This window comes from Argopecten irradians, chromosome 14, assembly GCF_041381155.1.
Source record: "Argopecten irradians isolate NY chromosome 14, Ai_NY, whole genome shotgun sequence".
NCBI classification, from domain to species: Eukaryota; Metazoa; Mollusca; class Bivalvia; order Pectinida; family Pectinidae; genus Argopecten; species Argopecten irradians.
In genome coordinates, this window is record NC_091147.1 from 13,321,312 (window position 1) to 13,335,561 (window position 14,250).

Sequence of the window (14,250 nt, forward strand, 5' to 3'; positions counted from 1 at the left end):
TCAATAAAGATGCTAGTCTTATATCAACAAATTAAACAGTTTGACACTAATTATCTTTCTGAATTTTTAGTACATAAATGTGTGACAAAGTTTAAAAATGAATAAAACAAAAATTTTAAGATTATTCTGCACGTTTTTCTCTTTTATCTTTGTCCACGAAAGTAAGCTTTTTTTAGCTAAAGGTTTATTTGAGAGAAAAAAATATGAGGTAAAAAATTTAGATGGAAGTATTTTGCTCCCTGTGTGAAGATAAGTTGGCGCTAGTTTTTATCTGTGACTCTGTTAAAGTAATTCATGCTATCCACTCAGGGTTCAATCATCCATGCTTGAGTTAACATCACAAATTATAGATTTAGAATCCAGATTTGTACTGGCCTCTTGTGTAAAGTATCTTGTTCCTGTGGTATATTACAGATTACCATTCCATTAATTTGTACTTAAGTACACCTTGGCAAAGTCATCAGAATCAGACATCTCAGCTGAAAACCGTGTAAAGACATCAAAAACTGATACAGCAAGCACTCTCAAAAAATGATAGTGTGGATGTGGGGTTTGGCAGACAAAGTGTGAATGTGGAGTTTGGCAAGACAGCTCTAGATAAATCTCTGTAGTTACGTCTGGCTACAGGTACAACACAAAAACAATGGTTGATAATTAGTCAATGGTTGATAATTAGTCTACATGGCTACAGGTACAACACAAAAACAATGGTTGTTAATCAGTTTGGCTACAGGTACAACACAAAGACAATGGTTGATAATTAGTTTGCCTACAGGTACACCAAAAAGACAATGCTTGATAATTAGTCTGGCTACAGGTACAACACAAAGACAATGGTTGATAATTAGTTTGCCTACAGGTACACCAAAAAGACAATGCTTGATAATTAGCTTGGTTACAGGTACAACAAAAAGACAATGATTGATATTTAGTCTGGCTACAGGTACAACAAAAACACAATGGTTGATAATTAGTTTGCCTACAGATACAACAAAAAGACAATGATTGATAATTAGTCTGGCTACAGGTACAACAAAAACACAATGGTTGGTAATTAGTTTGGCTACAGGTACACCACATAGACAGTGGTTGATAATTAGTTTGGTTACAGGTACAAAAATAAGACAACAGTTGATAATTAGTCTGGCTACAGGTGCAACACAAAGACAATTGATAATTAGTCTGGCAACAAATTAGTCTGACTTTATAAGACCTCATTTAAAGTAGTCACTTTGTCAAAAGGAGACCGCTTTGCAAGTAGAATGTTACCCATGAGATAAGTCCCCTGATGGAGACACACCAGTCTATAAAAGGGGCAGTTTCTGCTCATGCATTATTAGTGCTCAGCATAAAGGGAGTGAGACTACTGGTTCGCCCCATGTCAGTATTACCGTATTCAACCAAATAAGCACCCATGTTTCACCACAATTTTTAAATGTCCTGGGCGCTTATTGGGTTGAACATGTATGTATAATGTTACTTGGTCGGATGTGCATGTTTAGTGTCTCCTACCTCAGTGAGAAAGTATTCTTACACTGTTATAGAGGCACAGCACCAACAATTATAGCAACCTCCCAAAATATTCAGAAATTTCATCGGAGGGGAGAGGGGGGGATGTCGCAGGGGTGTGTCCTCTCTCCACCTAGAGGGCTAAGGCTGCTAGCCTTCAACTATGGGAAACAGGGATGGGTCGTTATAGGGATTGAATGTATTTTTCTAATTTTCAAAGTGTTAGCGCTCCACTGGATATATAGATAGCTTCTGCTATTCATAGCCGCTATGAAAATTAGAAAAATACATTCAATCCGTATATTTACATTAGAATAATTTATGAAAATAAAAGTTATTGAAAGGTTATTATATTATTTAAGAATTATGACACCCATATACAAAGAGAAACGAGATTAATGGAACAGCTAGGTGACGAAGTCGTTCTACAACGTCGCGTTTTCAAGCCTCCGCCTTCTGGATGACCTTTTTTTGCAAATGGCAAACGATAAACAAGAAATATTATTAAATTAGATTTGATTGACTTATTATAGTAAACATTAATTGATTCTATATCAAGAAACAACACAATTGCTTTTCGTCAGTTGGTTGATTCATATAGTGACGAAACACTCAGAATGTAAATATATGAATTATCAATCCTCAGTGCAGAATTTTATTAAATTTCAGTAAAAGTGCCATACAAAATAGGAATGGCTTTGTTGTGAAACTATCATTTTTAACCAGGGTTAAAATCTTGAAAATGTCTGCTGTAGAACTTTTACCTAAAATTTTGATGAAAGCTGGACTAGTACTCTGTGATACATATTTTCAAGGAAGCAATATAATCTATCGGCTACATAATGTTTAATAAAAAAACACACCCCAAAAAGTTCAACCCCCACCGAGCAGGTTTTGGAATTAGGAAGGACTTTTATCAACAATTAGGAGATGTTTTACATGTAATGGGCGGGGTGGGTTTGAGTTCTCTGACTGCGACTGATTACAGAATATCATCAGAAAGCAGTGCCTGATGTAATGATCCAGCACTTTAATTTAACTCAGATATGCAGGTATTGATACCTGCCTACAGACAAGAATATTACCATGTTATTTCAATCTTTAGGATAAAGGGTGTTACTATTTTTGCTTCAGTTTCAAGCATTTTTTGTTGTTTTTTTCAATGTGTTTGATTTCAGTATAATCTTAAGCATTTTTTTATTGAAATATAGTATTTTTATTATAATTTTGTATTTGATGGCGTGTCCATATCTAAAGGAATTGGGGTTGGGTGGGACCCGCCCCTCTAAAGGAATTGGGGTGGGATGGGACCCGTGGGACCCGCCCCAAGATGTTACCACCCTCCACCTCAAGATGTTTGATCTAAATAAATCACTAGACCAGTCCATTAATAAATTATAGGGGATACCATTGGACTGGACAAAATCCTTAACTCATTCACCTTTAAGATTTAATGATGTACTAGCTGTTGTAGTCCTTGATTTAGGAGAGTCCACATGTGTCTTCAGGGGTAATGAAATACCGTATTCGATCCAATAAGCGCCCATGTCCCTATAAGCGCCCCTCCCCCTCTTTGAGGCCTGAATTTCAATTACCCATGCATAGATAAGGACCAAAATTACATAAAACAGTATAGATTTGTAATAATTTCGACTTATTAGCACCTTTCATTTTTATCAATTTTTTAAGCGCCCTGGGCGCTTATTGGGTCAAATAAGGTAATGGTCAAATATTGTACAAACAATATATACAGTGTACTTTAATACTTCAGAAATGGCATGAAATATTGGTTCTGAAATTACTTGCTGCCGCCCATCAGTCTCTCACTTGTTTATTAACCTAGTTACATGAATGACCTTGGGGAGGTCAGTACAAGGTCAGATCATTAGTATGACTACCCATGTGAGTTTTAAAGATAAGCTGAAGATTGAGCTGGGTCACTGTACTCTACTTGAATAGAACAATAGATATGGGGTCGTTTGATGTTGTCTAATGGTTACCCTGCTAACTACTAACAGTTACCATGGTAACTAGAGTTTCACACTCTTTGGTTTATAATGAGCTAGGGGTCTGTCATGTAAAACCTATACATTATTAATTGTGATAAAACTTTCCCTCATTAAGGAAACACAAAAAATATTGTTGTTTTTAAAAGAAACACAAATAATAAGTATGGCCTGTGCCAAAATCTGAAACAAATACCACAAAGCAGATTTATTTATTTTCTATAAAAAAGCTGTATTTAAATTGACTTGATTCTCCTATATAAATTGCAGTCTGTGACAGGAGAGGAAGTTACACAGGAGGAACTGGGTGGGGCTAAAACACACACAAGTGTTTCAGGTAAGTGTGAGCTAGGCTAAAACACACGCAAGTGTCTCAGGTAAGTGTGAGCGGGGCTAAAACACACACAAGTGTCTCAGGTAAGTATGAGCAGGGCTAAAAAACACACAAGTGTCTCAGGTAAGTGTGAGCGGGGCTAAAACACACACAAGTGTGTCAGGTAAATGTGGTGGGTCTAAAACACACACACAAGTGTCTCAGGTAATTGTGGGCATGGCAAAATAACACACAAGTGTCTCAGGTAATTTCGGGAGGGGCTAAAACACACACAAGTGTCTCAGATAAGTGTGAGCAGGGCTAAAAAATACACAAGTGTCTCAGGTAATGTGTGAGAGGGGCTAAAACACACACAAGTGTCTCAGGTAATTGTGGGAGGGGCTAAAACACACACAAGTGTCTCAGGTAAGTGTGTGGGAGGGGCTAAAACACACACAAGTATCTCAGGTAAGTGTGGGAGGGGCTAAAAACAACACAATTGTCTCAGGTAAGTGTGAGCGGGGCTAAAACACACACAATTGTCTCAGGTAAGTGTGGGAGGGGCTAAAACACACACAAGTGTCTCAGGTAAGTTTGAGCAGGGCTAAAAAACAAACAAGTGTCTCAGGTAAGTGTGAGCGGGGCTAAAACACACACAAGTGTATCAGGTAAGTGTGAGTGGGGCAAAAACTGTGGGAGGGGCTAAAACACACACAAGTGTCTCAGGTAAGTGTGGGCGTGGCTAAAACTTACACAAGTGTCTCAGGTAATTGTGGGAGGGGTTAAAACACACACAAGTGTGTCAGGTAAGTGTGGTGGGGGCTAAAACACACACAAGTGTCTCAGGTAATTGTGGGCATGGCGAAATAACACACAAGTGTCTCAGGTAGTTTCAGGAGGGGCTAAAACACACACAAGTGTCTCAGGTAAGTGTGAGCAGGGCTAAAAAATACACAAGTGTCTCAGGTAATTGTGAGAGGGGCTAAAACACACACAAGTGTCTCAGGTAATTGTGGGAGGGGCTAAAACATACACAAGTGTCTCAGGTAAGTGTGGGCGTGGCTAAAACACACACAAGTGTCTCAGGTAAGTGTGGGCGGGGCTAAAACACACACAAGTGTCTCAGGTAAGTGTGGGCGGGGCTAAAACACACACAAGTTTCTTAGGTTATTATGGGTGGGGCTAAAACACACACAAGTGTGTTAGGTAAGTGTGGGCAAGGCTAAAACACACACAAGTGTCTCAAGTAATTGTGGGCATGGCAAAATAACACACAAGTGTTTCAGGTAATTGTGGGTGGGGCTAAAACACACACAAGTGTCTCAGGTAAGTGTGGTGGGGGCTGAAACACACATGGGTGTCTCAGATAAGTGTTGCCAGGGCTAATCTTTACATGTATAATGTAGATATTTAAGTTTTGATTACTTATAAACTAGTTCCTCTCTGTTACCAGGTGTTGCCCATTGTGCCTTTGAGAATGATGTTGATGCCCTACTCCAACTTCGGGAATTTTTTAATTATCTCCCTTTGAGCAATGCTGACCAGGCACCAGTGAGAGAATGTAATGACCCCTGGTATGTTTTTCATTAAGATTCATTGAACCGCTACAATATAAGCAGTAGATAGTAACAAGACATGGTTTGTGAGTATGACCTTCCAGTGATTTGAATGTCGCACTAATATTTTTGTCAGTGGGACTTATATAAACACAGGAAGGCAATACTTATCATACTACATCATTTTACTACTGCTATCTGAAAATCGTTACAACCCTACATCAATAACCATATCTTTAAACTTCTACCAGTCATAAGCTTTCATTTTGTTAACTTGGTAACTGAAGTTATTGAAATTGGTAACACTTATACACTTTGTATAATTTCTCAGTTTTAATTGAACTCTGAATTAAGACAATATCTGAGTTTGAAGAAATCACTATTCCATCGTCGGAGACCTATTGTACCTAGCAAAGTGTGGTCAACAGTTGTTCTCTGATGATATGACTACAGTGTTTACAGAAGTCTTGATATACCATCTATTTAATATCAAATCTTCAATAATTTTGCCAGATAAATGTCAAACACAGTTTTATTAGTCCTTTCGGCTCAAAGGGCCGGTGAACTTGTCATGGCATAATGTCCATCGTCGGTCGTCCATTCGTTATCCATAAACATTTTCCTTAAGTCGCTACTAGTTGTAGTGTTCTGCATGGATTGTAACCAAATGGCCAGAAACTGGAACAGAAAAACAGAAACAGAATGGAAGGAAAATAGAGTTTGTATAAATCTTAGATCTGACCTCTCTGTGGCAGGAGGGCGGGGCCCAATATGGTTAAGTGATAGTAAATCCTTTAAATCGCCGATAATCACTGATGTAATCAAAGTTGGCAAGATGCGTCCTTGGGCAAAAATAAATAAAGGGAAAGAGAGTTTTTATAAATTGGGTAAGAGGGATGGGCCCCATATTGTTAAATAGTGGTTATATATATAATCCTTGAAGTCATAGATATTCCTGGGCTAAACAAATTTATCCCCCTTGATCTGCGTATTACTTTATTAATGTTGTAGGAACAAAGATATTATCAGGCAAGACACAGTTATTCCCCTTCATCTGTATATTACTGTATTAACATTGTAGGAACAAAGATGTTCCAGGGCTAGACACAGTTATTCCCCTTGAGACTACGACCGCATATGATATGAAAGATGTGATATTGGGGGTAAGTGATATCTGTCTTTTCTCTTCTTTAGCATGATTTGAAAAATATGATGGAAATGAAATTCTAAAATGATGGTTATCATATCCTTGATTTTACCATCACTTACCCAGAAGTTATCATGATATCAACACTTTATCAAATAATATGGATGATGTTCAATTGTTGGTCAAAATTCTTGTGATTTGAACCTAAAAGTAGAAAATTTTAGTGAATGAACATTTTGCTGAAAGTGTATACATATGTATATATAATAAAATCATTTCAAAATTTCTTGACCAAGGTCATTGATCTTCAAAATCACAAAATATATCATCCCTGGGAAATCCAGCTATAATTAGATTTTAGAATTGTACAAATATCTGTTAATTAGTGTTCCTATACTAATGTGTTTCTTGCACTGATTTTTAGATTGCAGATGATTCCCAATTCTTTGAGATAATGCCGAATTATGCTAAGAACATTGTAGTTGGCTTTGCCAGGATGAATGGACAGACAGTCGGCATGGTTGGCAATCAGCCAAAAGTAGCTGCAGGTAAGACACTTCATAAAAAAGTAACTTGTCAATAACTGATGCTAATTTATGTGTTAAATTTAGGATATTTGTGGTATTTAGCCATCAAATTGTGCTTATTTATATCTGGGCCAATAAATCCTAATTAACAGTTTTTAGCTCACCTGGCCCGAAGGGCCAGTGAGCTTATGTCATGGTGTGGCGTCCGTCGTCCGTCCGTCAACACTTCCTTTAAATCGCTACTAGTAATAGAATTCTGCATGGATTTTAACCAAATTTGGCCACAAATAACCTTGGGTGAAGAAGGACTGAACTTGTATAAATTTTGGCTCTGAACCCCCGAGGGCAGGAGGGGCAGGACTCAATAGGGGAAATAGAGGTAAACCCTATAAATCGCTACTTGTCCTAGAGTTCTGCATGGAATGTAACCAAATTTGGCCACAAACATCCTTGGGGGAAGGGGAACAGAACTTGTATAAATTTTGGCTCTGACCCCCCGGGGGCAGCAGGGGCAGGGCCCAATAGGGAAATAGAGGTAAATTCTATAAATCGCTACTAGTCATACAGTTCAGCATGGATTGTAACCAAATTTGGCCACAAACAAAATTTTGGCTATGACTCTGGGGGCAGGAGGGGCGGGGCCCAATAGGGAAATAAGGTAAATCCTTTAAATCGCTACTAGTCATACATTTCAGCATGGAATATAACCAAATTTGGCCAGAAACATCCTTGGGGGAAGGAGAATAGAGTTTGTATAAATTTTGACTCTGACCCCCCGAGGGCAGGAGGGGCGGGGACTGATAGCGGAAATAGAGGTAAATATTTAAATTCCTTTAGAAAAGAAACAATGAACCTGTATTCAAAACATAACTTGGCATTACAAACCAGGTGGGCGATACAGGCCCTCTGGGCCTCTTGTTCACATTTGTGCTAAAAAAAGTACATTTACAGTATAAGTTAGAGATTATATAGGTATAGTGACCACTCTTCTCCATGTACCATATTCGCGGTAATTAGTGCCCAGCACGCTTAAATAATTGTAACAAAGAGGGGGAGGAGGGCTTATTAATGAACCGAAATGTAAGTTGTGGACGAAAAAGTCGCCATATTTTAATTCTTTCTGTACTCATGGTACATTAACCTGTTGAGTAAACATGTATATGCCTTTTATCCTTTGAGACACATTATCATGTCATGATTCACATATAAAAGACTGGCAAGTTCATGTAATATGGGACACAATGCTGATGTTAGAGGCATCACATGTTGTAAAACATAATGAAATCCATGAGAGAGGGGTGTTTATACAACTCTAACTTTTCTCCAGATAAGGGGAGTGGCGCTTATAGGGTGAGGGGCGCTAAGTAGGGCGAATATGGTACCTCATTACTTTAAGGAGAGAAATTCTAGATTATTTATTGTTTTGTTGTGTAAAATACCAATAAAATAAATACAGTACATGTAGAGTACTTAAATGACTTAATTATCAATAGTAAAGAGCCCCAGATTTCTTTTAGCTAGATATGTAGTTAAAGAAAATTATGTAATTGAAAGAGCAGGCCAAGTTTAATTTATTATCTATATTTACTAACTTTTTGGAACTCTTTGACAGGTAGAAAAGAAGATATTTTGGTCTCTTATAGTTCAAAAATCTGTATGAAGTTTAGGCCTATGAACACATTAAAAATATTGATTTATCAAAGTAATTAACTTATTAGGATTTAGAAATACAGTGTGACAGTTTATAACAATTTGTAGGAAGACTTCAAAAATATTCTTTTATGATATTTTTTAGGATGTTTGGACATCAATGCGTCGGTAAAGGGAGCCAGATTTGTCCGGTTTTGTGATTCGTTTAATATTCCTGTCATCACATTCGTTGATGTTCCAGGATTTCTTCCAGGTAAGGTTTAAATTCAGAAATAAAACTAAATTGTTTCATTAAAATCAAATTTCTTTTATAGTTGGATAAAGGGACATTCCAGGAATATTAAGGAATCATTTAACATGGTGCTTAGTTACTGTATATATGTGTAAAAGGAGCGGGTCCGTGTGGTTTGTACATAGTGTTAAATACGGTCTCTGTCACTCAGCTGACAGAGCAAGCTTCTTTGGCTCAGTCGGTAGAGCCGTAGATTTCCATGCTGGAGACCAGGGTTCAATTCATGATCGGGGCACTCGACAGGAATGTGTATTTTCCCTGTTTTTCTATATATATATATATGTAATATGTTTTGTATATAGGGACGTCATATGAGTAGGGAGGAATCATCCGACATGGTGCTAAGTTACTGTATATGTATATATATATATATATAACCCGTTTTGTATAGGGACTTCTCAGGAATATGGAGGAATTGTTCAACAGGGTGTTAAGTTACTGTATGTATAATATGTTTTGTATATAGCAATCTAATTAAAATTAGACTTATAATTCCGTTCCACTGCAAAACTTTACGTTACGCTCCAATACAAGATCTAACGATGCCCCGTTCGAGGTCACCTCAGCATGACCTCTGGCCTAGAATCGGAACATCTCGGGACGTACTATTATCCGTTTACATTTCCGAATGAATCAACCACACCGAAGATTCTGTAGGTGACACGCTGATTGGCTAACCATAGGGGTCATGCTGAGGTGACCCCGAACGGGGCATCGTTAGATCTTGTATTTGAGCGTAAAATAGAGTATCGTTGTGGAGCGGAATTACAAGTCTAATTTTAATTAGATTGTGTATATAGGGACGTCACAGGAGTATGGAGGAATTATCCGACATGGCGTTAAGTTACTGTATATGTATAATATGTTTTGTATATAGGGACGTCACAGGAATATGGAGGAATTATCCGACATGGTGCTAAGTTACTGTATGCGTATGCAGAGGCCACAGTTCCAAAGATAACCGTGATCACAAGAAAGGTAGTTATTGGATTTGTCAACTTCAAATTTCATGTTTAATGTAGTTTAATTATTTAATATTGCTAATGTAACTCTAATTGAAAAATATAAAACAAAAGATATGTTTTGTTAGGTCTGTCTAATTTGTAATGAATTTTTCATTCTGAAAAAAATAAACATGTTGCAATTGATTGAATGTCACATATTGTACGTTATCAGTACCAAAATATTCTGAAGTTAAATTTATTCTATATTAAATTTGATTGGTATTGTTTGTTAGGCTCCAGCTGTATGAAACGACATATACTGTTACCAACAATATAAGTTAACCCACATGCACCCATCCCCTCTCTCTCTCTCTCTCCCTCTCTCCCTCTCCCACCCCCTATTGCTGAAAGAATATGTCTTTGGATATTTTAAGAGTTATTTGTCCTGGAGAGTAGGTGTTGATTATGATGTCATGTGTTGGAGTGTATATCCATGTTTTCACAGAATATGACGCTAGTTTCGAATTCTTTCGCAAAATAATGATGACATAATTAATACTTTCTGAGAAGGGAGTTAACTCTGTAATATGTAGATAGAGGAAACTGATAACAAAGTTTCCTGTTTTAGGCCTACGGAGGAGCCTATGATGTGATGAGCTCCAAACATTTACGTGGGGACACAAATTACGCCTGGCCTACTGCTGAGGTCGCAGTCATGGGAGCCAAGGTCAGAAATGTTCAGAATTTGTACAACAATTCAAGAAAAGAAGATTTTTATTTTTTAAATAAATGTTCTTGGTGTCATTACCACATTAAAGTAAGGTATTGCATCATTGTTTGTGTAAAATGTATATTTAAAGAATTTAAGAGTATTCCAGAAAAAGCTTTTAATTTTTGTCAATGCTAGAAAGGAGTATGCTAATGATTTTGTAGTTAACATTTATATAATTATTCTTTTTCATGCATGTATCTATGTAATAAAATATTTCAAATAAACTCAAATTCCACTTGCAAAGTGAATCTCTTGAACTTACGTTTTGATCATAAAACAAGGTACATAAACATAAAGATCATATGAAAGTAAGGATTAAGGAGTTCTGATACCCTGTGTACAGGTTTTCATCTAAAGATTATGTTGTTATAATTAAAGTGTAATAATCAGAATTTATTTGTTTTCTACAGGGAGCTGTATCCATTATATTCCGAGGAAAAGACCAAGAGAAAAATGAAGCAGAATATGTGGAAAAATTTGCCAACCCCTTTCCTGCTGCAGTTCGAGGTGAGTAAACCTTCATATGGGAAGACTAATTTAATCTGCAAATTAATATTGCTGATGATATTATCAATTCATATTCATACTGATGATCAACCGATGATATGGCTAGGTGAAAATGCTTTCAACTGGAATTTCATGCTTTCTTAGTATGTACATGTATATTGATCAAACTTAGGCCTGTCAAATAGTTTATGATAATTTAGCCCTTGTGAAAAAATGTTGATGGTCAATACTTGGCAAGCCTCATGCTTACCCTGTAGATGTTAAAATCTTTCACTGATCTGCTCTTATCTGTATCTTGGTTACAAGATGTGAACCTACTTAGTCACTGCAGCTGTAAAACATACCTCCAAAACAATAATATGGAAAAATTTTTTTTTTTTTTTTTTCCTTTTTCAGGATTTGTTGATGACATCATTGAACCTAGGACAACCAGAAGAAGAATTTGTCAAGATTTAAAAGTGTTAGCAAATAAAAAATTATCAAATCCTTGGAAAAAACATGCCAATATGCCTTTATAGACAATGTAATGTTATTCTGATATTATACGACAGATTTGCTTGAATTACTACAGAGATTTTTGACATGATGAGTATACAGGTATAGTATTGGTGGAGTTGAATGTAATACTGGTAGTTATACCCCCCGCAACAAAGTTAAGTTTTGCCTTATGTATAAACTCAAACATGAAACTTGTAAGACTATTTAAAACCCAATACATACTAAATAGTCAGATATTGTTTGTAGAATATCTTAAAGTTTAGCAATTCTTCAGGACATAAATAAATGGTTGATTAAAATAGTTTTGTGTATTTAGTATTTAGAAATGATCAAACACAACTAAATTGTATATCATGTGCAGAACAAGATACCCTGGTACTAAAAAAATCAATATGGGAATATTTCATTCAATGCATTCCATTTACCCAGTTATTTTTCATGGGTAAAACAATCATTTTTTTCATCTGCATCAAGAGAAATGAATGCATTTTTTCTGTAATGAGCATATTGAAACAAAGTCTTATGATCTGCTATATAGCAGTAAACTAACCAAGTAAAATTTGCTGATCAAATATTCGCCAACACATCTATTGGTGTTCACCGAAATTGTAGAAATATTACAGTACTGGTATATCCCCATGAAAATAATCTATCATATGGAAACAACCAAGTACCATAAGTCATTTAATGTAACAATAGTGTAATCGGTATGCGAGGTCTTGATAAAATATGGATTGTCTATACAGTGGACCTGCGATAATATGGCTCCATGATTATGAAACAGTCTTAAGTTTAGACTAAGTCAATCGCAAACGTTACAAAAAGTTAAATCATTTTTGAATGGCTCAAGCAAAAATTCTAAGTCTAAAACTGTTTCATGATCCTGGGGCTTGGATACCTGAATAGTCCTGAAGACAAAAATGTCAGGGAAACATATATATTTGACTTTTGACTATGGAGACAGAATTCGGCAGCTAATCAAGAAAATTTACAGTCTGGATAGTTTCAGGAGTAGGGATGAAAGTGTCCAGATTATTTAAGGTTCAATCTATATGTTTCGTTTGTTATGAAAGGTTAAACAGAATAAAGTAGTATCTTAGCAGATGAAACATTAAAATAGCATCCAATTGAAAATAGTCATATTGAGTTAACTTGAAATACATTCAAAACTTATTTACTGATCGCACAATAATTATAATTGTATCTATATAGAGGGGAGTATAGTGTACACGTGAGGCTGCATGTGCAAGTAGATGCTAGAAAACTTTGAGATTAGATCACGATATCTGTGTAACGGTTAAACTTGTGTGTTTTTGTTTGTCATTCAGAGAGTATGTGCTTGCTATCATAATTCCTCATAGTGTAATTGTTGTCATATACCTTTGAATTTATTTCCTTTTTCAGTAATCATTTTCAGGTAAAATGAAATAAAACAAAATTAAAACAAACATATCATGACATTTCAGTATTATCAGGTCTATGCTAGTAAGAAACGTTTTTTTTTTTTCGTCTTGAGTAATCATGTTGGCGTGGAAAATACAGTGTGTAAAATAAATCAGAATACTTTTGTTTTATGTATCAGATTGATGCAGATTAATAATAAACATTTTGCTCAAATGTTATCTTGTACATGTACCGGTGTAGCAGCCAATTCTTTCCCCCCTGCTGAAAGTTTCCCCGGGGAAAGAATCAGCTAGCTGAAAGTTTCCCCGGGGAAAGAATAGGCTAGCTGATTCTTTCCCCCCCTAGTTATTTTTTTCCCCCGGGGAAAGAATTAGCTAGCTGATTCTTTCCCCCCTCTCGATTTATTTCTAGGTGGGAAACTATTGGCAAGCTGATTCTTTCCCCCCTCTCGATTTATTTCTAGGTGGGAAACTATTGGCAAGCTGATTCTTTCCCCCCTCTCGATTTATTTCTAGGTGGGAAACTATTGGCTAACTGATTCTTTCCCCCCTCTGGAATTATTTCAAGGGGGTGGGAGAGACTATTGGCTAGCTGATTATCCCCCCCCCTTCTTGATTAATTTTAGGGGGAAATATTGGGTAGCTGATTCTTTCCCCCACTTCGATTTATTTTTAGGGGGAAATATTGGCTAAATGATTGTTTCCCCTCTTCCCTCTATATTTATTTCTATAAGGGGGAAACTATTGGCTAGCTGATTCTTTTCCCCCTTCCCTGTCTATTTATTTCTATATGGGGGAAACTATTGACTAGCTGATTCTTTCCCCCTTCCCTGTCTATTTATTTCTATATGGGGGAAACTATTGACTAGCTGATTCTTTCCCTCCTTCACTGTATATTTATAAGGGGGAAACTATTGACTAGCTGATTCTTTCCCCCCTTCACTGTATATTTATAAGGGGGAAACTATTGGCTAGCTGATTCTTTCCCCCTTCCCTGTCTATTTATTTCTATATGGGGGAAACTATTGACTAGCTGATTCTTTCCCCCTTCATTTATTCATAGGGGAAACTATTGCTAGCTGATTCTTTCCCCCCTTCCCTTCTATTTAGGGGGAAACTATTGACT

General features: G+C 36.5%; 1 protein-coding gene across 1 annotated transcript in view; it reads left to right on the plus strand.

Moving 5' to 3' along the window:
• Positions 1-13,955, plus strand: part of LOC138306873 (propionyl-CoA carboxylase beta chain, mitochondrial-like) — a 59,111-nt gene extending 45,156 nt beyond the window's left edge. The window contains exons 9-17 of the mRNA XM_069247382.1: positions 3,786-3,852; positions 5,282-5,402; positions 6,466-6,547; positions 6,956-7,079; positions 8,854-8,961; positions 9,878-9,978; positions 10,573-10,671; positions 11,127-11,223; positions 11,620-13,955. Coding sequence (XP_069103483.1) covers positions 3,786-3,852; positions 5,282-5,402; positions 6,466-6,547; positions 6,956-7,079; positions 8,854-8,961; positions 9,878-9,978; positions 10,573-10,671; positions 11,127-11,223; positions 11,620-11,741 — 921 coding nt within the window. The 3' untranslated portion in view covers positions 11,742-13,955. The remainder of the gene's footprint in view (positions 1-3,785; positions 3,853-5,281; positions 5,403-6,465; positions 6,548-6,955; positions 7,080-8,853; positions 8,962-9,877; positions 9,979-10,572; positions 10,672-11,126; positions 11,224-11,619) is intronic.
• Positions 13,956-14,250: the final 295 nt, after the last annotated feature.